The 25,979-nt window shown below is 37.5% G+C and overlaps 1 protein-coding gene across 1 annotated transcript; it reads left to right on the forward strand.

The window, feature by feature from the left end:
• On the forward strand, positions 1–25,670 carry LOC137391789 (protein strawberry notch homolog 1-like). Its single transcript, XM_068078321.1, has 26 exons — positions 1–155; positions 2,334–2,628; positions 5,448–5,614; positions 6,478–6,580; positions 6,658–6,758; positions 7,051–7,244; positions 9,770–9,857; positions 11,978–12,142; positions 12,692–12,919; positions 13,331–13,498; positions 13,802–14,082; positions 15,125–15,252; positions 15,370–15,579; positions 16,292–16,394; positions 16,604–16,746; positions 16,890–17,068; positions 17,273–17,438; positions 17,760–17,974; positions 18,177–18,248; positions 20,210–20,309; positions 20,439–20,513; positions 20,682–20,828; positions 21,410–21,597; positions 22,211–22,466; positions 23,300–23,461; positions 24,980–25,670. Exons 1-26 carry the CDS (start codon positions 66–68, stop codon positions 25,129–25,131), a joined length of 4,176 nt encoding a protein of 1,391 aa, XP_067934422.1. The 5' UTR covers positions 1–65; the 3' UTR covers positions 25,132–25,670.
• The last annotated feature ends 309 nt before the right edge of the window (positions 25,671–25,979 follow it).

A 25,979-nucleotide genomic window follows, 5' to 3' on the forward strand; every position in this document is an offset into this window, starting at 1 on the left:
AATGTAACCACTGGATATTTTTATTACGAAAAGTCAAAGTGTAATAACCCTCGACTCGTTGGGAAATGTCGAAAATAGATTCGTCAAAGGATGACCAGGCTGATCTCTTCAATCAGGCACTTTTTATGTTAGATGAATCCAGCAAAGATGTCGAGGTAGGTCAAGGGTTCAGCCAACATTCTACTTGTTTGTAGTCGTGGTATTATACTTTTGTGTTTGTCTTAGTGAATTCTATAAGTTGTTGTAAATGACTCTCAGGAAGTAGCATTTCTATGGCTGTTTAAAAATTTATGCGCACTAACAAAAAATGTGAAAATTTTTAGCTTATCACAAACCGTTGTTTTCTCTCTATTTCCTTAACCCAAGACTTGTGTGCATCTATTACCTGCTCATCTAATTTTATGTCAACAAATCCTTTATACTTTTGTTTAAGAATCCATACCTATTGGTTTTTCATAGCTATCATTGCAATCCATGTCTAGTTTCAACATTTTAACACTGTATAGAAGGTAGTACAAGATTTTTAAAACCGATCTCTTGAGTCTTTAAAATTAATATAGATACTGTAGCAGTTCAAGTTGTTTCTTTGTGAAATGCAAGCTTTTTACTTATCCATCGTTTTTTTACGTCATCAAGTCGTTTGCACATGCGCTCATTCACGAAAAAGCCGCCATATTTGTAGAAAACGATCATTTTTCTTTTATTTAATAGTACTTTTTGGTGTTGTTTTGATACTAAAATAAAAAAAATTGCAAATAGAAGCATCGATTTCAAACATTTATTGCAAAAGCTTCGTTTTTTTAACGATAAAATTGTCTATAAAGATGGCTGACAACGATAAAATTACGAAGGATTCCTATTCAGAGACAAAATTTCATCATGGTGTGTTTTTCGTTAGTCAACATACTATATTAGTACTGAAAGGCTTCAACTCATTTCAACTTAGGTGAGATGAACAAATTGCGTACAACCACTACCAATTATTTTAAAAATATCATTGCTAGCTTGCTTTAACAATCTTCCACCTAATATCCGTTCTCTTAGCAGAGAAAGAAATTCTAAACACTATTCGTCAAACTATTTATTTGATTTTAGTAGCTGTTTCCCTATTTTTCTTTTTTGTTTTATTATTGTATGGCATAATTTGAAAAATATTTCTGTTTGAAATAAAATTATTGCTAATTAAGTAATATATATGAGATCCATGACTTATGTTCATAGGCATGCGCATCTGTTTTGATGATTTTTTATTAATTTGATCCTTCTTGAGGTAATTTTGCAGTATAAAAACTCCAACAATCATATGAATCCTAAATTTGATTGTCACACGATCATCTGTTACATTCACCCCGCGACCGTTGGAATATTTGTACCTTCTAAGGATTGTTTATGTTTCCAGATAGTAGAAGATGCCTTCATATAATCTTTCAATCATTGCTTTACGGTAACATAACTAAGCTTGTCTCTAATACCATTTCTTAGCACACATTTATATTAACTGTGAGAGCTGACCACTATGTTGGTACGTTTGGGTTATACAGATGTGATGGTTTTGCCAGATGCTTTGTAGTGCCGATCAGATCATTGGCGCTTCATACGTCTGTTTACTCGGTTATGTGGAAAACTTGTTTTGAACTAGTTGCAGTTGCCAGAAAACAAGCAGTTGTGGTGTGAAACTGGCTTCACAGTCCTGTAGTGTCAAAAGCTATTCTGTGAAAATATTTTTCTTTTCGTTATTAACCAGTTTTGTACTCTTCATTTGTTGTAAAAAATTGCTAATTTTGATAATTTTTCTCATTGATTTTTCATGAATTTTATTGTTTGTTGTCATACACAATTGAACAATATTGATCAGAAAAAATTTGTAAAATATATTTGCAACCGTGTGGATGAAATATCAAACCTCAGCCTGAATGCCTTTGTGAAGTAAAAATGCTACTGTTTATGTGTGTTACTGTAGACACCAATGTCTTTATACGGAGATGGATGGTGTGTTTTGACATCAATGTTTTAGAATATTTTGCATCAGAGTTGATCCGTCATTGTGAAAACTACATATATATATATATATATATATGTGCAAAAATTCATCAGAATTATTAGGCATGCAAAAGTAGAATGAGGTTATATAAAACTCTTCATTATATAGTACCTCGGCATATATGATAAACTAGATGAGTGCCTGGCATATGCAATCGATTGTTATGTAAAAGCAGTAAAGCAGCATTCAAATAATTTCTTCTAAATGCTTCCTCACGTATAGCCAATATTGAAGCTGGAAAGGCATCGTTCTGTCGTTCCATTCATTGATGTCTGTCTGGCTTCCTTTTCAGGACACACTCCCTAGCATATCAAGCGAGCCCATCATGGACCCAGAGAGCAAGAAGCCAGAGAGTGAAGAGCCAAAGCCATCGGTCACCGTAGCTTCAAGTTCTAGTGTTAGTGACATTCTTAAGATGTCTGTACAGTCTACAATTCCGTCAGCGTCTCTTGTGAAAGAAGAGGAAAAGCCGACTGTCACTCGGGCACTCACTCCTCTGATAAAGATGAAAGATGGCCGATACATAATGGCGCCACAGACGAATAATATTCAGCTCGGCAATGGTCGTGTGCTGCAGGCAATCGTCAGTAAGTACAAATGGTTCCTCGATATGAATTTTGAATTCAGTTTTAATGTTCAATTCAATTTAGACATGTTCAACTCTCTCACTATACATGTAATGTATATTACATGTATGGTAAGAGAATTTGTGAGAATTTTCTAAACTTTTAGGACCAATAATTTTTGTATTGTCATTTAGGGCAAAACTGAATTTATATTTCTCTCCCTTGGTTCGCCTTTCATTTGATAGCACACTTTTACCTTTTCTCTACAAGCTGTCCTATTCATACAAGTGCATGTAGTGAAAAATGTATGTAATATTTTTAATGTAGCTGTAATTCAGGTATCCTTGATGTTTTTATCATAGGTAAAATTTCACTTTACACGCATTGCAATAGCAGCGGGTCATACACTCAAATAGTTTAGCAATATGCCATGAAGAAAATCAGGATTTATAACCAAGCTCCTATAATTATGGGATTAGTAGGCTTTGTATGCCAGACTAATATTTGGCCATCTTATGTAAAAGCACTGAGTATTATGAACTAACTAGCAGTTGCATAAGGTTGGCAGTGAGCCCCCCAGAAATGTCAGAGTGATTAGAATGACATTTTTCCTTGACTCATGCTCTGGTGCAAGCATCCAAAATTATTCCACAAGGAAAGTACTCCAGATTAAGTTGTCGGCGTCATAACCATTTTCATAAAATTAACTGGCTGGGCTTGTCCTAACTTTTTTTCAAAGCGTCTCTAACTCACTTTTTAGCTGTAGATATCAAAGATGATCCAGTTCTGGTGTCTGTGTTAGTATTGGCCACGAAATAGAATTTTAGTATTTGGGTCAGTGTCGACCAATAGAATTTGGGTCATTGTCGACCAATAGAATTTGGGTCAGTGTCTACCGATAATTTCTTAAATAAATCTTGAAACCTTGTGTACTGACACAAACGTTCTTTTAATCATGGCAATACTATCTTAAGGGGTGGTCACACGAGAGCCAAAACGACGTCGCTGTAAACTGTTCGGCCAAAGACATTTCTGGTCGAAACGAACCATTTCGGTCCTGCTTGAAATTTCTTGGCCGAACCCTTGCTCTTATTGGCTGGTTAAAATTCTAGCGAGCACGCATCACATTTCTCCTTACGTGCGTGTGAGCAAAGTTAAAAAAGAAATGGGACGATACCTTTATTTCGTTAAATAAACAACATGAAGCAATTTACGGCAAGGTTCACCCAGACTTGTGATTGTGTTGCATAAATGTAAGATGTTGCACTTAGGTTTTGCATAAATGTAAGAGAATGGTTGGGATTTTCTTTCGTGTAGAATATAAGTAATGTGTCATACTCATCCTGATGAAGTATCGTTGACTGATTTATTTATGTAAAACCACAGTACTATGATAAAGACTTTTTGTTTGTTATGTACTCAGCATAGAAAAACATTCATATGTTAATAAAAAATATAACTATGTTGTGAAGGGTTCTTTGTATCGAGTGATTTATTTTGAGCAGCTGAACGATCTTCTGATAAATCTGCTGCGTAATTATAACTTATAATTGTTCCTCAAAGTTTTTGTTTACAATAGAAATATTTAACTCAAATACATAAAAACTACCAATGAAACAGTGTCCTGTCTCCATACGTATGGTATCTAGGAAGCGAAGTGACGTCGGTTGCTGTGTTACATGTGGCTTAGCCGAACCGAAGTAAAACGACTTTCGAACCAAACCTAAGTTGGTTCAGTGCTCGTGTGACCACGCCTTTAGCCTACCATCCCAACAAGAATAAGCCGCAAATTTTATCTCAGATAGGAATATCTAATCAAATCAAATACAGTAGACGCTCCTATAACGTATAACTCCTATAACGTGTAACTCCTATAGCGTATAACTCATATAACGTATAACTCATAAAACGTATAACTCATAAAACGTATAACTCCTATAACGTATAACTCCTATAACGTATAACTCCTATAACGTATAACTCCTATAACATATAACTCCTATAACGTATAACTCCTATAACGTATAACTTATGTTTCTGGAATGGATTATTTACGTTGTAAGAGGACGGTACTGTACTGACCATTTGCTTTTTCTCATACCAGATTTGCACCGCGACTAAAACAAATCGTTGACTAAATGTGTCGCAATTTCTATTTACTATGTTGAAAACTATAACGCAGTGTAATATGTAATATTGCTACTTAATAGCATCATGAAATTTAGTTAGATAATTATATTTTTCTTCCTTGAACGCTAACAAATAAATAGCTGCATGTTCTATGCAACCCTTGTATTTTAAGCTGAGGCACCTTGAGTGAACATTACATAACCTACATTACTTTAGACAAACTAAAGTGTACGTCTTTACTTCCATTCTAGTTACAGACATCAAATACGTATCTATTAGTGTAGTATTAATGTACAATTTTTTATTGTTAGTTGTGTTATTTTACAAAACTCGTTTGCATATTGAGCCTGCGGTAGGTTTTTTAAAAGTTGCTTAACATTGGATCATTATTTTGAATGGAATGGTTCAAGAACAGTAAAATATATGTTGTACAAAAATCAACAATTTAGCCTTTGCCATTGCACTTTTCCATGTTAGCCATTGTTAAGAGTTTTTCTAAGGAAATTTTTGTGAATGCAAAAATCTTCTAGTTTTTACAAAGATTTTACGATTATGAAGGCGTGGTTTGCTCTTTAGGCATCGCATTCTACATTATTTCCATATCTTCAAATATAGGCATGTTTGTTTCTGTTTTGATTTCTTTTGTAGAATTTGCAGAGAGATAATTGATTAGTTTTTATTGGGTTAATATGTTTTCTTGTTTTTCTCAGCCGATGGAACTGGCCGAGGGTTGGCTCGTAACGGGAGTGCTCCCAATCTCTCTAGCTTATTACCAGGAAACACTGGCCATCACCAACCGCTTTCTCACAAAGATGTCTCTAAAATATGGAATAATGATTCAGTGAACGTAAGGAGGATGAATCCACTGCTCGGAAATGTACGTACATCGGGTTGTCTTGCCTTTTTCCTTTTAATGTCATTAGGAGATGCAATATTGTTGATTGCAAGTATGAAGATTTAGGGATGCAGTGTGCAAAATAAGGGTCGGTGAAAAGATGATTCAAATTCATTACCTCATTATGTGGTACGGAGACATTCACTATGTTTCTAGGATGCACTCAATCCGCAAGATCGCGTCATTCGTAAGGTGGAAACGCCAGAAGTCCAGTGAGTTTTTTTACTCGCAAATTTTTACCAAATGTTTCATGCATGCAAAAGATAGAAACGGTACTTGCGTATGATGTGCAAAAAAAATTGTGCGCAAGCTATTCCATTTTAAACATTTTCACACTTCAGTTGTTGCTATTTCAAAAGCATGCTGCTAAGCGTGACAAGAATGCGTCGTCATGACCTCTGACATAGAATTCCATATCTTTTTTAACATGCCAATGTCCATTAGAATGCTTATCGCACAAAAACTCGGCGTGCACACAACTCTGAATCCACATTCACGCGATGGAAACGTAGTGATTGTTGTATATTTTATAAAATGTACGATCGGCACACATCCCTTTGTTGTTTCAAAGTTGCAAATAGCAAAGTCGGGACAAGTAATATTTTGTCCAGCCTAACTATTTGACAAGGAGTGTAGAAATGCTCATAGTGTCAGTTACCATTGTTACCAATTATTACACATGTATGTGAAACGGCTGATGTTAAACCATTTGTCTGCGTGTCCTTCAGCTGCCTCTGACCATACAAATTTGCAAGTACTAAAAGATTGAAATAGATTGGTTTCTAATTCAAATGCATCATATGACTATTTTGTTTATATAGTTGGTTGTTTAACTTGTTTATCAGCCAATGAGTGGCGTGAAATCTCCAGATGAACAAGAAGAAGCGGATGAGGAAGAAGAGGAGCTAGGGGTTGCGGAGACGTACAGTGACTATATGCCCAGTAAAGGTAAGTAAGGCGCCAAATCCTATACCTGCACAGTCAGTCTTGCAAATGTTTACGCATTGTCAATATTTATATTGCAGTCCATATCGGTGTCAGACATCCTGATCCTGTAGTGGAGACATCATCTCTTTCATCTGTCGCTCCTCCTGATGTCTGGTACAACCTCAGAATTCCTGAACACGTAAGTCTATTGCCACCTGCTATGTACATAAAGATTTGCTCTTGTATCGTCACTTTTGCAACTGCAGTGGACCCTCGGTTTTTGAACGCGTCGGTTCTCGACCAATTTGGTTTTCGAACAACCTTCTGGAACGGATTATGTACGAGAACTGAGGTTTCACTGTAGTTTGAGTTTGGGAAAAGCAGTTACAAAAGGCTACAGTGTGGGTGGATGCTTGCTCCATTGTTTGTCATCAACATCTAAGAACAACTTATCAGTACATGTACCTTTCTGCATAATTATATCACTTTAGATAATAGATGGTGGGGAGTTGTCAGCTCTACAGTTGGAAGCTATAACATACGCATGTCAGCGGCATGAAACAATGCTACCATGTGAAGAGAGGGCTGGCTACCTAATAGGAGATGGGGCTGGTGTGGGCAAAGGCCGAACAGTTGCTGGAATCATATATGAAAATTACTTGTGCGGTCGTAAGCGTGCCCTCTGGTAAGTGGCAATAAACTGACAAGCTCAGGCAGGTGCTCAGTGTGTTTATAGACTCGCCAATCTATATCTATTATTATACTGTGTACATATATTTGATCATGTAGCTGTAAAACCAATTTTCTTAGTCTAAATTTATTGTTAGTCTTGGGTAGAAGGAATGGCTTAGTAGTGTGAATTGTCATACACGTTTTATGCCATTCCCTCTGGGCCTATTTAGCGCATTATTTGCACCCGTTCCATCTATTTCTTTTCTAATATTACATTTGGCATTCCTTCAGTAATGATCGTGCGTTTTGTTTTTATCCGATCAACTAGTACCCTAGCTGTCTAGTGGGTTGTAGGAGATCGTCAGGTGTGCCAACAAAGCATAGAAAATCACTATATGCAAGATTACGCTGAGAGGCGGTTGATTGGTGCAGGTTTTAGAGAGTCAGTCTATTTACCTGCATGTCACGAGTGGGAATCATGTATGATGCATGTTTTTCCCATACCTGCTGTCATGGCTTCGGATGGGCAGATACGAATCTTATTATAGTAAAGATTTATTACCACAGTGCACCCTCGAGATCCGATGTTAATTCGTTCCAGGGTTGGCATCGTATGGTGAAAAATTCGTATGTCGGGGTATAGAGACCATTGTAATTATACAATGCAAACACCCCCTGGTGAAAATCGTCAATTTTTTTTATAAAAATGTGTACATATTGACAATTAGCAACAAAATAGTATGTTAACTTTAGTAATTATAGTTACCTACAGTAACTGTATTGTATTTAGTGTATTTAAATGGTTATGATCTGCAATAAAACGCAAAATTATAATGTGTGTACCAAATGTAGTACGTACGGTAAGGAGTTCTTGCCTTCAAAAGGTACGCATAACATAATCTTTGAATTCACTTCAAGTTTAGCTTGCTATGCCTACATTTAAAACTAAGTTTTAGTATGTATTTTGAACTATTTTACTGAATTTCAACTTTTTATCACGAAATTTTATCCTTCAGCAGTTCCTATCTTCACTTTCACTATAAACTTTAGCCTATCTGGTTGAAACCTTTTTCAACCTAATTCAATAAGGCCGAGCGATGCAGTTATAGAAAGCGGCCTCTCGCACACTTGACCATTTAATGGCTACCGAAAAGAAAAATAAAATTGTTTTCTATACTGGACGTACATACCTTTGGAATAACATGGCTTTAGCTGGTACATGTAGCGGGTAAAGCAGAGAGGAGGCAAAAATGTATCAATGCTAATTATAGTGCTGTACACTTGAAAATAAATTTAAAACGTAATAAATTGGAATTTTTAGCAGGCTAAAAGAAGTTGTCCATTCCTGTCCAATTTTTCTACGAAAAAATTGATGGTGCAATGCAGAAAATTGCTAGCTAGCGCTTGTAAAAGGATCCAGAGAATGTGGTACAGTAGTTTGTATTGTATGAAATGTGCACAAGAATCAACGTAACCATACATACAAAGTTTGTACGTATTTATACCCTATGGGGGGACAGGGCTTTAGCAAGTTTTAAAAAGTAATGTGGATGCGTCAACTATCTTGAGTAGCTAGTTATATGAGTTACATACATACCATGAATTATATTCACGTAGAAGATAACAAGCCCACATGCGAAGACATGGTTAAACAAGAAAATATAACATAAAATCAAAAGGAAACAAAATTAATAAAATATGAAAAACATGCCACACAAGAGATAAATAATATATATTATACATGCATTGTTTTAATGTACCAGTCCATATCAGTAAATTAAACACTTGAAATATTTCTGCGAATGTGGGATTTTCTGTATCTTCCACATCCTCGCCTTTACTAAATGGTTGCTCCTTTTGAATGCTGATCGCGTGCATGACCTAGCTCATTCAAATCTTCAGTCGGAAGCTCTTTCTTGTGCTTGCTTAATGAAGTTCTTGTTTTAATAATAATTGCAAATGCTGATTGGTTGCGATCATATTCCTTGACAATGTTAATAATACGGGTCCCTTATTTACGACATCCAACTTTGTTGACATAGAAATCATTTTTCCTTCGTTTTGTAACGTTTGTATTGGTCTCAGATTCCATAGATAACAAATTAAATGTAGCTAGTTGTAGTTATATACGTATGCTGACTTAAAGGTTTATAGTAAAAGCTATAATAACGCTACAAATGAATATTTGCTCTCGCTTGTGTATTTCACACGAAATTTTCCACGCGAACATGAGAGAAGTCGATCATCGTGTCTCTTCTAAACATTCTAAGAATGTTTTCGGCAAACTATATTTCGGTGTCTTTTTTATTTCGACGTGTGTTATGAGCACACCGACGACCAAATTTTAACTCAGGCGAAACTTTTCTCAAATTCGTATGGTGAAATAAAATTCGTATAGCGAGGTGAAGATATCACAATGTTTGACTTCGTAAGGTGAAAAAATCGTATATCAGGGTAATCGTATCTCGAGGGTGCACTGTAAATGTCATTAAAAGACTTGATGGAGTTTCACTTCGATGTCTGGCTTCTCTTGTGCAGGTTGAGTGTGAGTTCAGACTTGAAGGAAGATGCCGAAAGAGATCTTGCTGATATTGGTGCTAAAATATCTGTTTATCCGCTAAACAAGGTTTGTATATTTTCCACACCCTTTAGCTAATTTAGTGTTATGTTCTTCTGAAAGATGTTTATAGACTGTTGTCAGACGATTGCTCGGCAGTTCTACATCATTTCCTCAGAACTGGCAGTTTCGTTAAAGAATTTAGTCTCTTCTTCTTATTAGAGGTACAATGTACCTGGTTACAGTGTTCCTGTTTTACAGTTTTTTAGCCTTGCCTTAAGTAACAGGTTTTTCTGTCTCATTATTTACATCTACAAAAGTGCCTCTCAAAATTCAAATGTTGCGATCAGGGTGCTAAATACGTTGGAATCACAAAGATACCGATATGCTATTTTTTTAAATTCATCCCACAACGCCTGAAAGATATATGATGCTCACGCGCTCTTTAAGTTCAGCATTTTTCGTGTTTCATAAATGCCTGCTATTGTGAGCGTGAAAAAAAGTGAAAGTGAAAATTTATTGTGCATTTTAGGTTTTAATATAAGATTTACTATAAACTTCAGTTCATTATACATATCATATATAATTACATATATAACTTTAATTTATTAGCGATGGGTCCTCAGATTTATTATGACGTTAAAGGGAAAGTAAGAGAACGATTATCATGGTAAAGAAGCTACAGTTACTATGTTAACTATAAGATAACTATAGTTACTAAGATTAATACAGTGCACCCTCAGAATACATTTTCGATTCGTTCTAGGGTTGGCATCGTGTGGTGAAAAAAATCGTATGGAGGAGTATAGAAACCATAGTAATTATATAATGCAAACATCCCCTGTTAAAAATCATCAAAATTTTATATACATATGTTCATATTAAAAATTAGTAACCAAACAGTATGTCAACCTTAGTAACTATAGTTACCTACAGTAACTTTAGTGTATTTATTGGTTATGATCTTCATTAAAATGTAACGTTACAATGTGTTATGTGCAGTACGTACCCTAGAGAGTTCTTACCTTCGAGACAGCCGTACGTATAATATGAACTTTAAATTCACCTTTAAAAAATTTAGCGTACTAAACACCTGAAGCTAAGCTTTCGTATGTATTTTTAACTATTTTACTGACTTTCAACTTTTTATCACTAGAATCTTATTACCTATCAGTTTCTGGTTTCGTTTTCACTGTAATCTCAGCCGGCCTCATAAAAACCTTTTTCAACCTAATTTGGCAAGAAAACCCAAATGATGCTGTTTTCGCAAGGGAAGTGCATTTTGTTAGCAGATAAAGGGAAGTTGTCTTATCTCTGACCCTCTGTTCAAAGGGATCGCTATTGCATAACACTTTTCGCATAAGAAATACTGAATTGAAAGAGATCGGTCATCGTATCCTTTTCAGGCGTTTTGAGAAAGTTTTCGGCGGACAAAATATTGGCATCTTTATATCGACGTGCCTAATAAGTACACTGACTGCCAGATTTGAACTCAAGCAAAAATTTTGTTGAGTTCGTATGGTGAAATAAGATTTGTATGGCGAGGCGGAAAAACCATCATGTTCCAATTTGAAAGGTGAAAAAATCGTATAACGGTAATCGTATCACGACGATGCACTGTCTACTATTTTGTTACTAATTTTTGAATATGTACAGTGTGCATATAAATTTTTGATGTTTTTTACCAGGGAGTTTGCATTAGATAATTACTATGTGTTTCTGTACCCCTTTAGATGGGATTTTCACCTTACGCTACCAACACCGAAACAAATTAATGTTGTATGACGGGGATCCACTGTATATGCTTCTCAATTAACTGACCAAGTTTGCATACTTGTCTGTAGCTAAACGAGTTTGCTATGCCTCTCCATGCTATCTCTATCGCCTTGTCAAAATCAGCACAGCTAGTAATTATTTTTTCAAGACCTTTCAGGTATGCAACCGACAAAAAATTGAATTTTGTCGAATTTGAGAACGTATGATCTGTTTTCAATTTTCGCCACTCGCGACTTATGTGAACTGCAATGCGTCATATGCTGTGAGCTGAGTACTTAGCAGCTTTTGAATTCTCTTTTTAGCAAATGGTGGGCTAAAAGGGTAGCATCGGTGGTTGCTTTTTGGCATTTGTAAAATCTTGCCAAAAAATAACTGGCTGTAAGTTGGCAGTCATTGGTTCATTCTTTTTACAGTTTAAATATGCAAAGATCTCTTCAGAGGAAAATGGTAATGTGAAGAAAGGCGTTGTTTTCTCGACTTACTCATCTCTAATAGGAGAGAGCCACAGCTCTAGCAGCCGTTACAAGACGAGGCTGAAGATGTTGCTCAACTGGTGTGGTCGAGACTTTGACGGAGTTGTATCCTATTCTCGTTCATTCCATTTCACCTTTTACCTGTTACCAAGACAGCATTCTCTCAGAAATGTGCTTGTTCATTAATGACAAAAGCACAATAATGGACAGGCACATTATTCATATTGCTGAAACTTATTACATTGGCTTTAATACAAAGGTACAAGTCAATGCTGTCTGTCAAATTCAAATCCTTTTTTTCAAAGAGCAATCGTTACCCCTGCTACTTCGGGCTTCACTTCCTCAAACTTTTAATTGTTTGGGTAATGTCCAGGGTGCTTACAATTGTCCAATGCGACTGTGTATTTCCGAAGAATGACGACAACGTTGACCTTTACGTGGCGACAAGCGACGCGTGCGCATGAGTTTTTTTTTCGCCAGTTTTCCACCCACCTGAACAGTGTTTTCAAGTGATTCTGGAAGAAATTATGCCATCATTTTGCAGTAGAGTAGTCATTGTGCGAACAATTGAAAGTTGTCTGTACTATGTTGAAAAAGCATTTCTTGAACCAAAATGTTGCCCAGTCTGCATCTTCCTTAACCTCAGCGCTTTAGATCGTACTAGATGAGTGTCATAAAGCAAAGAACTTGTGTCCAACTGGCTCTTCTAAACCAACAAAGACCGGTCTTTGTGTCTTGGAATTACAGCAGAAGCTTCCTAATGCTCGGGTCGTGTACGCGAGTGCCACCGGAGCGAGTGAGCCTCGGAACATGGCCTACATGAGTAGACTCGGACTCTGGGGCACAGGAACACCATTCAATGAGTTCACGGATTTTATACAGGTTTGTGACGTGTCTTTGTAGTTCTCTGACAATGGCCAAAATTCACTGAATATTCAATAGAGCATTTGTAGTTCATTTTGAAAACTCACTCTGGTAGGTTTATGTTCTTCAACTGTTTCCTCCTAGATCCTTAAAGTGAATCTGCTAGTACTAGAATCGATATGTTGCATTTCATCAGTCAATGGAGGTCTATGACATAAAATTCCATAATTATAAAATAAATTATTATAAGTAAAAATGCTTTCACGTTATTTGTTATTGATTGCAGCCTTGTGGAGTACTTAGGAATATATGGAACCAATGGTAGCACGATTATGAACATTTTGATATCACAAGAAAACTGATCGTCTCGTTTTGGTGCTTCACTCAACGCATCATCTCGGAATAAAGTTAATATTCTTGTCGTTGCAGGCAGTTGAAAAGCGGGGAGTCGGTGCGATGGAACTGGTAGCCATGGATATGAAACTTAATGGCATGTATATAGCTAGGCAGCTGAGCTTTCAAGGGGTCTCCTTCAAAATAGAGGATATACCAGTGCCAAAGGAGAGCATTAAGATATACAATCAGTCAGTGAAACTTGTGAGTGTTCAATTGGGCAATTGTAGCTTCCGTGTAGCATCTCAACTTTAGTTTCGTCATAAACCTCATGAACTGAACTGGGTAAAATTGGATCTATCTGACTGACTTGGCTAGCAGTGAGTGGTGAAGTATATGTAAGGATGGCCTCTGTTGCTGTAATCTCCATTTCTGTTGAGTTATAGATGTTTTGGTCGGAGAATTGGCATCATTTACTTGAGTATCTACCCTAAATTACTTGGTGCGTGTTCATCTATTAGCATATACGTTTATTTGTCCTTTGTCTTATGGTTATCTCCCCTTTAGTGGGTAGACGCCAGGAGTAAGTTTGCTCAAGCAGCTGATCTGATCGACGCTGAAAAGTCAATGCGAAAGTCAATGTGGGGTCAGTTTTGGTCGGCCCATCAACGCTTTTTCAAGTACCTCTGCATCTCATCTAAAGTCAAGTTCGCCGTCAAGATTGCCAAGGAGGCGTTACGAGAGAAGAAATGTGTAGTCATAGGTTTACAGTCTACCGGTGAAGCAAGGACTTTGGAACAGTTAGAGGAAATGGGAGGAGAGCTCAATGATTTTGTATCCACAGCTAAGTGAGTAAAACTCCTATATCATTTCAATTTAGGTTACAAATGTTGCACTACAGCTCATAGGAAGATGATGTACTAGCTATGCTACAAGATATAGGACGTAGCAGGACGTAGGATATATACAGGATATCGACATAGAAATTGCCCTAGTTCAACCACTATTCTCGTTTTACTAGCTTTGTAGGTGTGTGTTACAGGCCTGTATTCCCTGGGCCCCAAATTTTTAGTGGTTTTCTGTGGCTCAGTACTAAGAATTGCAGTCTAAGCTCATTCACTTATAATTTCCAACAATTAATGTACTAGCAGCTAGCGTTCTATATTGTCTCCGTGGTGATCACTTCAAATGAGTAATCTTGTGAGACTTTGTTAAGACTTGGAAACAGAACTTAGTTGCTTATAGTGGGGATGTGAAGAAGACCCCCAAACTTGCAAAGACCATTTCTGCACTGAAGCGAATCAAAACATCGATGAGGAGCACTGTGGGACAAGCTCGTTTAAATAATCTTCTAATATTACACATATATAAAGATGTTGAAATACATGTAGATACAGAATCAGTTGTGAAAGATTTCTGCCATGGAATAAACGCCATGGAATTTCTGCCATGGAATAAAATAATAAATGCCATTGACAGAACAAGAGCTATTGCGATAAAGAAGTAATAGCTCTTGTTCTGTCAATGTCCCTTACAGAAATCGATGGTGTCATGAGTTTTATATTGTTCGTTGAATAAAGAAAAAGTTTTACCTACCACGAACCATAAACAATATATTTATGTAGATTTTGATGCTTACAATTGATTGCATTTATCATACTTTGCGGGTTGTTAATGCTTAAAAGGTCCAGACCTTCGGGGTGCTGCCCGGGCTTACACCACCCTCCAAACTCCCAGGTTTTCATAACTAGTCGCCTAACATTTGCAGCTCCAGCTTGTAACCAGAGAATAAAGGCCTGGTGTGTTGTAGTGTTGCTTACTTTATACATACGGGTGTATTATAGTGTTATCTGCTTTGTATGGGAATCTTCTAGCTTTACCTGTTTTTAGGGGTGTATTCCAGTCACTAATTGAACGACACTTTCCAGCACCAGACACACAAAAAACACTTAGTATATTCGGGCTGACTGGGATCAGCCTAAACAATGTCCTTTCAGATGGAAAAGAAAAACGTAAAGGTGAGTCATGCCTGTATGCGGGTAACATGGCATAACAATAGCAACTAAATAGGAAGAACAATTCCCAAGTCCAACTTTATATAACATCAACACGGATTGTAACTTCTCTTGCTACAGCGACTCATAAGGTGAACAGCTCAAGGCGGACCCGTTCTGGCAAGGGTAGTTTATACATGGAAGAGGGATCTGGTGGAGATGTCTCTGGATCAAGTCAGAGTGACTTTGAGCCACCAGAGAGTGAATCGTCCTCAAGTGAGGAAGTGTCAGACGATGAGGAGGATGATGATGAAGAGTTTAATCCCTTTGGTGGGTCTGACAGCGACGAGGGTGAGTGTCGGAACAGCAATTATGTTTTCTCCATTCTGCACTGATTTGGTTTTGGCTTCGTACTTGTGCAAAGACTAGCGCTGAAAAATGTTGCTGGTCTTCTGACTACGTATCCGCAATGTTCAATATAATAAACTCATCGAAAATAATGAAAAAGATGGAAACAAGCGTATTAACTTTTCCAATATGTCTAACAATCTAATTCATAAGCATTTAGATCGCAATTGGTATTTGCCAGGTGTTAGGAAACAAAGGAAAGTTGTCTTGTAATGCTGTCGATCTTGTTCATACTTGTTCAGAATTCACTAGCTCAAGTCTTATGTTCACTTCAATTAAAAACCTAGATGTGCTCTTCTAATATTTTGCCTGGGAATAAATTGTATGTATTTATGTTAACTACAATGATTCACTTTCAGCAGATCTTTAATTTTAAATAAGATCTAAGATTTAGTTTTTTCTGAAACAAATTGTGTTTTGGCATAGATGCCTAATTGGGTTGTGCTTCGCTCTTTTGTTTCTGTTTCACAACTACTGCAAGGTTGTTTGAGATACATACGAGTAGTTTTAGTACGCATTCTGTGGAGTTGGTGTTGAGTTAGGATCAACTGAGTTGAACATTCAATCAGTGGTTGTTTGCGCCAACTATATAGAGCAACACTTTTAGGATTGAAGCTGTAGCAAGCTCATAGTAATTCTATTTATCACGCAACAGATCCGTGGCTGAAAAAGTCTAAACAGAATCCCAATGGAAACAAACGGAAAAAGAAAACAAAGCATAAGAAATCTTCAAAGAAACCAAAAAAAGAACATAAAGGGTAAAGTTTATGCTGATTTGTAGACATCTCAGTGACATGCGTTGCGTTTGCCGCCATCATTGGATAGAACTATCTATCTTCATGTGTGTATTTCAGTCGTATTGTAAGCTGATACGTTTGGTCGCCTACACTTATGATCAATCATTTTTACGACCTCACGAGTTTCTGCTGATGTTATACATAAACTAATGTTCTTGCTATGTCTTCAGCGTCAACTCAACATTAAAGCCATCTAAAACCAGACGCGACAGCGGGGCATCCTCATCTGATCTCGCTGGTTCAGACATTGATGATCTAATGGATGCAGTACTTGGTAAAAACTCTAATCAACCTACCTCACAGAAACCTCAAGGTAACATCCCATCTCATTGATCTCATTCTCATTCACTGGTGGTGCACATACCTGTTGAAACTATGTTATGCAGTCAAATACGCGCTTTGTATGTCTATCGGTTATGTACTAAGTAGGCCTGGATGCATCCTTTTTGTATGCAGAAGTGGCTAGTAAGATGGAGTCGTCTCTCCAGAGTCTCAGTCCGGCGCAGGCCAAAGAAAAAGCGTCTGCAATGAAAAGAGAGTTACTGGAAGCGATAGATAGACTAGGGGACAGCCTCCCACCCAATACTCTAGATGAACTCATCGATTCCTTTGGTGGCAGCGATCAGGTGGCTGAGGTAGGTTGTCTGTAGATTCTTATCATAATATCCTGAGGCGCCCACTAATAGTGCAGCCGATTCTGGGTAGTTCTATTATTACTCTTGGTTGGTCGTTGTACGATTTGTTTTTCATTCTGTTATGCGTAGAATAGTGTGTTGCAGAATATCTAAACATCATATGAGCATCTAGACACGTCATAGCTTGTGTTGTCCGTTCTGTAGATGACCGGTAGGAAGGGTCGGGTGGTCACAGATGAATCTGGATCTGTTAACTATGAGTCTCGGACAGCGAATGACGCTCCTCTAGAAATACTTAACCTCACCGAGAAGAAGCGGTTTATGAATGGAGAGAAACTCGTGGCCATCATCTCGGAGGCTGCCAGCTCGGGTAGGATAAAGAGTTGTTACTCAATCATGTCCTACTCCTGAACCTTGTGTTCGTAGTCGATTTTAGATCTTATAGATTGCCTGCCATGTCATTTGGTTTTGTGTATATGTGTGTGCATGTGTATGGACACGTTAGTCTATTTGATTGTGTACCGCATTGTGTTTTTGGAGATATTTTGTTGGAAGAAACAGGGTCTCTTCGAAAAACTGTCTACGGTAGTTTTACCTCAATCAACACACTTAACAATAATAAGATGGTTGCTAATCGAAAAACATGATACTTGGTTTTGTCTCCTTGCAAAATGGCTTTCTCGTATTTAAGGTATTTCACTGCAAGCTGACAGGAGAGTCAGCAACCAACGAAGGAGACTTCATATAACGCTAGAGCTGCCATGGAGCGCCGACAGAGCCATCCAGCAGTTCGGAAGGACGCATCGATCCAATCAAGTCAGCGCTCCCGAGTATATGTTCCTCATCTCCGAGTTGGCTGGGGAGCGACGTTTTGCCTCGACGGTAGCCAAGCGATTAGAATGTTTGGTGCGTCTTACACTTTTTATTTTTCTGTCACTTGTAATTTAGTTCATTTGAGTTTAATTGGACACTTGTTATGTCATCATCTCTTTCTGATCTACTTATATTGCTATTTCCTTTACCATCCCTTCATATCGTCAAACTTTTAAAGGTTCTTTAAAAGCTCAGCTTATACGCTTTAATAGGTAGCTAAATGGTGTTATTTTAGGGGGCGCTGACACACGGTGACAGAAGGGCAACACAATCCAGAGATCTCAGTCAGTTTAACATTGACAACAAGGTAATATAGCTTACACAGGCTGAGTTAGCTACTGTTCGCAGTTGGTTGTTTATGATGATAATTACTTACCCTAGTTTAATTCACGAGGATAAAATTGCCATCACCCACTCATAATAAACTGTGAACTGTGGGAGAAGGTCAACTTCTCAGACTAGGTATTGCAATAAGTTGTCGAAGAATCTAAATGAGGTGTTCAATTCTAGGTTGTTTTTCGCCAATCTCCAAGGTTAAACTCTGGCCTGTCATAATATAAATAATGTTATTCTCAAGTTATATTTTTAGATAAATAATACAGTAATAGCAGTGAGGGCAATTATTAATTTATCCTGTACAGTGCTCCCTCAGGATATGATTTTGATCCGTTCCAGGGCTAGCATCGTACGGTTAAAAAATCCTATGTAGGGGTATAGAAACTATAGCACTTATATAATGCAAAAATATCCTGGTAAAAATAGTCAAAATTTTGTATAAGTGCTGTGCATATTAAAAAACAGCAACAAAATAGTATGTTAACTTTAGTAACTATACTTACCTACAGTAATTTTAATTTAATGAATTTATTGGTTATGATTTGCATTAAAATATAACGTTACAATGTGCTCAGCTACGGTACTATGTACCGTAGAAAGTTCTTACCTTCAAGATAGGTGTCCGTATAATAAAACTTTGAATTCACTTCAAATAAGTTTAGCTTACTAAACACACACACTTAGAGCTCTAGTATGCATTTTCAACTATTTTACTGGGTTTCAACTTTATCACTAAAATTTTATCACCTATCAGTTTCTGTTTTCGCTTTTACTATAACTTTAGCAGACATGTTAAAAATATTTTTCAACCTAATTCGGCGAGAAAACATGAACGGCGCTGTTTTCGTAATGAAATGGATTTTTGTTAGCAAGTTAGTAGAAGTTGTCTGACCACTAGACCATTTGTATGAAGGGCTCGCAACTCTAACTTTGCTTCTTGTTTTCAAGGGAAAACATTACTGCTTTACACACTAAAATTGCTGAACTGAGAGAAATCGATCATCGTGTCTCTTTCTGACCTTGTAAAAATATTTTCGGCAAACAGTATTCCGGTGTCTTTATTATTTTGACAGACATAATAACCACACCGACTGCTAAATTTGAACTCGGGCGAAATTCTTTGCAAATTAATAAAATAAGAGAAATAAGAATAATCTGAAATAAGATTTGTATGAAGAGGTGAAAAAGTCATCATGTTCTACTTCGTAAGCTGGAAAAATCGTATATCAGGGTAATCGTTTCCTCAGGGTGCACTGCATGTTGAAATCATTCGCTAGCTGTGGTACAACAATAGTTTTCTGAATAGCACAAGAAGTCAAGTGATTGGACGCACAAGATTTATTCTTACTGTTCCGTAATTGGTTAGCTGCTATGGATCCTTTAGCATCAACATATCTTTTCACTCAAAAGTGGCTACTTCTAACGTTGATACTAATTGATTGAAAGCCAAGTGTGTTCCCAGTTTGGGAATGCAAATTCAAAATGGTTGTTTCTACGATGCAGTTGGCTGCATTTTTCTGTTGTTGTTGTTGCACTAGTGTTTAATATGTATGAATAATACACATTATTGTGTTAAACTGGTGCGTCATAGTCGAGACAATCCTTTGGTAGATTTGGTAATGATTTGTGGGGAATAATTGCGCTGTTCATGTTTTCTACCAAGATGGTCCTAGCAGAAGGATACCAAAGCATGTAGGTTAAATATGTAGTCACTAGCTAGGTCTACATGGATATGTCTCATGGGTGCGTGGAATAAGTTGATGCGAGTTTTAAGTGCCTGGCCTATGCCTCATTTTTGTCGCAGGGTGATGCTCTTCAAAAGGTGTGTGTCTTATGTTTGGTCAACAGTTTGATAAAAAAAGCAACAACACCATGTGCTCTGTCCTGGTTGTAAAATTATTTCTCTATATATCTCACCTTTTATGTTAATAGTACGGACGAGCTGCTCTTGAGATCGTGATGAAGAGCATAGTTGGATCAGACAGACCTCTCGTTCCCCCTCCATCCTCCTACCAGGGAAATTTTATGGAGGGTAAGCTGTTCACATGCCATGCTCTTGTGGTTTCTTATGCAATCTGCCCCACACTAGTTTGTGTTAAAAGTGAGTACATGCTGTTGTCTTCTCTCTGAATCATCCACTGGCAGCGCTTTACCGTTTTAGACATGAAGGAATCTCTAGCAGGCGTTGGGCTCATTAGTTTTGACAATCCATATAAAGTGGCTTCACTTGAGAAAGGTAGGCAATTTCTGTGACTTTTTACGTCGTAAATGGGAGTTGTCTTGTTATTTACTATTTTATATATTTATAACATTATGCATCTTGTTGCGCAGGTTTTTGCTTCCTTTAGATCCATCAGTAGTCTGAATGTTTCTTAGTGATGCAGGGCTGTTTCTTTGTTCACAGACTACAATGTGATCAGCAAGTTCCTCAATAGAATACTGGGAATCGCTGTAGAACCACAGAATGCCTTATTTCAGTACTTCACTGAAACTCTCACAGCTGTCATACTACAGGCCAAAAGGAATGGCCGCTTTGACCTTGGCATTCTCGGTGAGTGTGTGTGGCTGACACACAACTATTGTCAGGTTACTATATTATGGCATTGTGATGCATTGTACGGATGCTCGTTGTACGGATGCTCGTTGTACGGATGCTCGTAGTACGGGTGCTCGTTGTACGGGCGCTCGTAGTACGGGCGCTCATTGTACGGATGCTCGTTGTACGGATGCTCGTTGTACGGATGCTCGTTGTACGGGTGCTCGTTGTACGGGTGCTCGTTGTACGGGTGCTCGTAGTACGGGTGCTCATTGTACGGATGCTCGTTGTACGGGTGCTCATTGTATGGGTGCTCGTTGTACGGGTGCTCGTTGTACGGGTGCTCGTTTTACAGGTGCTCATTCATCTGCTAGAGTTGAAGCACAACAGTATCACTATGGTTTTCACCGTATACTTAGCACCGTGCTCTGAGTTCTGTTTTTGTTTAGCTAGCAAAGTTGCTCTAGACTTTCAAAACATCTCTCTCTGTTAATGCTGTTTGAAGCCCTGGTGACTGCATGATATCTTGTAATACAGCTCTCTGTCTATGACATAGTATGTCTAAAGTTAATGCCATTACATGTGGTCCGTTGCAGACCTGGGTGCCGGCGGAGAACACGTGAAGGTGCTGAGCAGGAAGTGCTTCGAGCAGGAATGGACAGGTAGTGTAGCTAAAACTGAACTAATCACCGTTAAGGTGGAGAGAGGGCTGAGCTGGGATCGTGCCATGAATGTGTGGCGGGACCACTATGGCTCTGAGGATGGCTTCTATATCAGCATCACTGTAAGGCTTTTATACACATTGTCACTTGTTGATTACAGTTTTCGCAATTTTTCAGTCACATATTTTGTGATACTTATACCCCTCTGGTGTACTTACACTCATCCGGTGCACTTATACCTATATATATATATGTCTGGTGTACTTAAACCCAATTAGTGTATGTACACTCGCCGGGTGTACTTATACCCGTCTAGTGTACTTACAATCATCAGGTGTACTTATACCTGTCTAGTGTACTTACACTCATCAGGTGTACTTATACCCATCTGGTGTACGTACACTTATCTGGTGTCATCGAAGTCTTTAGTACAGGAGTATCTAGCAGAGATAGTCATAGCGATGGCTTTACCTGCACAGCTGGCCTAGTTTGATCTATAAGAAACTTCCTCGCTAGCTTGTGCACTTTTCAATCAACAAGTATTGCGTAATAATGTGTAAGGAGAGTAGTGAGCTCAACATATAAGTATATCTCACATCTCATCTTAGATCATTTGTAATTGCTCGTCATTTTATAGACTCATTTGTCAGTATCTACAGTATCTACAGAATAGTTGACGTTCTAATTTCTGCTCTTACACTAGAAGTGTCGTCCATCTCTCTGTGTTGTTTGTAGTCTACAAGTCAAGGTAAAACTGTGGCAGCTCTAGCTGTCGCCATGACAGGTACAAGGAAAAAGAATAAGCTCTATCAGGTGTACAGACCAAACACGGGTCTGTCACCTAAGGTCGAATCCCTCGGCGACTTTAAAAAGCGCTACAAAAAGTGCACGGCGGACCAGGCGGAAGAGTTCTGGCTAGAGCAGTACCAGCACTCAGCTGAAATGTGCAGCCATCTTTACTGGAGAGGCTCTTGCAAAAGGCACACTCAAGGTGAATGTATTGTGTAGTTTGCAGATTCTTTCCATCCTTCATCTCTAGCGATCAGGGTTAGTGCCTCACTAAGTGTCCGATTTTTGTTAAGTGCCGCAGTAGGGCTCGGTCATCTGTACTAGAGAATGTATAGGTTAGCCACAGTCCTCCTTTGTCTGTGTATATATGCAATTAGATACCTTTCCTGCAAATAATTGCTAATTCAATCATTAATGCAGTTTTTTTCAAATGCTTTTTTAATGATTTAGTGGATAGTTCAACTTTCAAAAAAATTAATTCTCTAATTCAATCTCAAATCTGTTTTCTTGACAAGTTAGTTTGGTAATTTAATGTATGATTCAATTGAATCACTATTTAATTTATTAATTGAATTATTAATGCAATTATTTTACAAATTAGTTTGTTAACTTAATGCACAATTTAATATGAATTGATTTGTTAATATATTAATATATATATTAATATATTTATGTAATTAATCTTCAAACTAGTTTTAATTTAATTTTTAATTGAATTTAAACAGAAAATAGTTTAATTCAATTAATGCGAGTTCACAAACCTGAAATTAATAAATTTAATTATTAATGCATTTTCATACTATAAATTAGTTCGTAATTAAATTGCAATTTTCCCCATCGCTCCAACGCTGGCTAGGATTTTATGGTAGATAAACGTTTGTTAATTTTCTAGTGGCAGCTTGATTCACGGTGTCATTTGAAACAGTCGATAGTTTCATATCTCACTAATGGTGAGACTGCAAGACACTTTGATGTAGCAAACGGCTTTGCGCTATACATTATTTCATCATATCTTGTACGTGTTCCTGATTTTAGGTCTTCCGTGTGAGATTGGCCTAAGGACTCGAAATTATCATGTGCTCACCGGTTCTGTGCTAAGTGTATGGAACAAAGTAGAGATGGCCATAGCCACAAGCGCAGGGACAAGCAAAATGCAGATTATAAGACTGCGAACAGATACTGGGCAACGGGTGGTGGGTGAGTACGCCTTTCGTGTTGCTCAGTTCTTGGCTGTTTGACTTGCGGATGTTTTATTTGCAGATCATTTTGTTAGTCAACAAGTTATGCTATTTGTGACAACTCTACAAAGAGTATGTTCAAAATAACGGGTCAAATATGCAGGATGATAGCTATGTCAATCCTTTTTGTGACTTCCAACCTGATCTCATATTCTCCTTATAACGTCCTACAGTCAAACCTCTGTTTTTATCTTCTGATATGTTGAACATGTTGGCAGCGGAAACAAAAATATGCTTGTTTTGTCATTGTGACATAAATTGACAATAATGCCTGACTCTGTCAGTTACTAGTTCTCTCTCCATGAGAGGACCTGGTTAGTAATCAATGCTAGTAATAAAGGTATAATTATAGTTTTATTGATGCATAATTGGACGACTTGAGCTAAGTTTCTTTCATGGATAACATGATATTTGATAGCTAAATGTCTGTGTACAAAATATTTGGGCGATTCTACCTAAAAGGCTATGCTTCACAACATCTTGTTAAAGGTTGACTTGCAACAAAATTCACATTACAATTATTTGGTATCAAAAGGTTCACCATGTCTTACTCTGCTGTGTTGTAGGTGCAAAATATGTGGAAATGTGATTTCGAGCTCTTAAAAGCTCAAAAATGAACAGCTAATCGCAGCCATCACAAAAATTTCGTAGATAGGAATCCCTTCAAAACGGCTCAAATGTAACGTAGTTGAACACGATGCGCTTCTGTTGACACTTCCATTGCAACCTCATTTGTAGAAATATTTTCACAAATTAACTTCACGCATTTAATAAAACCATGTATATTGTCTTTACGCGTCTATTTTATTATTATTGTAATGCTGACACTTTGAGCACTGATATCTCAAAACCTAGCCTTGAAAATTATTTTATTTTTCAACCTTAACTCGAGAGGGTGCGTATGATCCTCCCATAAACATGAGGAGTTTGTTGGTCATTTGTGATGGTCGGAAAATACTGCAAAGGTTGTTCGCACCATTTGGCAGAAAATATGGGTCACATGATCAGATAATGACTAGATGATTAGACCAAATTGAAACAAATCTGTAAAGTAGCGAGCATCTATATTTGATAAAGGCTTTCCGGTAGAACCCCTAAGTTTTTTGTCATAAACTAGTGCTACGAGTAGTGTTATATTGAGCATTTCATTGGCCTTTCATGTCACATAATAACATCACGTTGAGTTGAGTGCGTCATCAAAATAAGGGGATTCCAATCTTTGGCTTGCTTCCAATCAAAGCTTTTAAGAGCTTGATATCACATTTCCACATGTTTTGCACCTACAACACAGCAGGGTGAACATTTTGATACCAATTAAAGTTTTGTTGCAAGTCAGCATTTAATAAATTTTTTCACCTGAACACTTCCGATGGGACATTTAATAACCTCTTTTATGCTCTTATCATGAACTCACTTGAGTATTTTTGCTACTCTGGCTTGTGAATTAGTAATAGACTGTGTCAACTTTACGTTACAGGCACACTCATACCAGCTACAAGTATCACTTCTCTCACATCTATATTACAACAAAAGGGTGGCCAGTCTCAGTCTAACCTTCCAGCCAGCAACCTAGCTGTGACTCGCGCACCACAAACTATGCAAAGACCCCCAGTCTTTATTGTCCGATAGCGGTATTTGTTCCCCGTTAATCATTATCAATCGGCTGTTGCTGTCAGGCCCTTAGAAGAGGGAATACTATTGTCTACTGCATTTGCTTATTCAAGTTATCTCTTGTGTATGGACAATACCGGTCTCTGATAAGGCATTTTACATAGAGCTATGTATTGGCTAATTCTATTGAAGGATTGGATTATAGAAATGATGTAAATATAGATTATTTTTGTTTGCAGTATGTGATTAGAGATGGCTTGTTATTAGTTTTATCAGGGATAATCTTCCTCATCTTTGAGCTTGTAGGATAATTACTTTCAATTATTCCTCATCATTCCATCCAGTATATTTTTCTTAATTTTCTTCATAATTCTTATTGTCTTTGCTGCTAGACTGTACGAAGCGGAGGCAGCAGGCAGCTGATGCTCATTTGATATTGTAGATGCTGTTGTTATCGAGTTCTAACAAAGCTTCTGAACCACAATAGTAACATCTCATGTTCTGGTTATTCAGTTAGTTTATGATAACTGGAGGCCCATGTTGTCCTCTTCAAAATATTTATTCAGTCCCTGCAAGTGTTTCCTATAAGTTAGTTTTGAGAATTTTGTGCCAAACGCGTGATTTTCGCAACTAAATGACCTTAGTTTTGAATCTCATGCATTAACAATGAAAACTCATGTAAAACTAGTGAGCACACACAGATTAGTATCACCAACTGTCGTAGAGAGATATTGATAACCAATGTACAGAAGGCCATACGCTCTCAAAAGGTAGCGTTATACAATACACTACATGTGCGCACCAACACTGAGTTATTGCTCTGGCACCCGATTCTTACAAAACTGTTTGAAAGCATTGCTCATTGA

This window comes from Watersipora subatra, chromosome 3 (genome assembly GCF_963576615.1).
Source record: "Watersipora subatra chromosome 3, tzWatSuba1.1, whole genome shotgun sequence".
In the NCBI taxonomy this organism is placed as follows: Eukaryota; Metazoa; Bryozoa; class Gymnolaemata; order Cheilostomatida; family Watersiporidae; genus Watersipora; species Watersipora subatra.

Excerpts from the sequence above, each read along its gene's own strand:
- LOC137391789 (XM_068078321.1), top strand. The coding sequence starts at position 66 with ATGTCGAAAATAGATTCGTCAAAGGATGACCAGGCTGATCTCTTCAAT. Across the intron at positions 6,581-6,657 it reads TGACTATATGCCCAGTAAAG|TCCATATCGGTGTCAGACAT; the intron begins GTAAGTAAGGCG and ends TTTATATTGCAG. Across the intron at positions 15,580-16,291 it reads TGGGTCTGACAGCGACGAGG|ATCCGTGGCTGAAAAAGTCT; the intron begins GTGAGTGTCGGA and ends ATCACGCAACAG.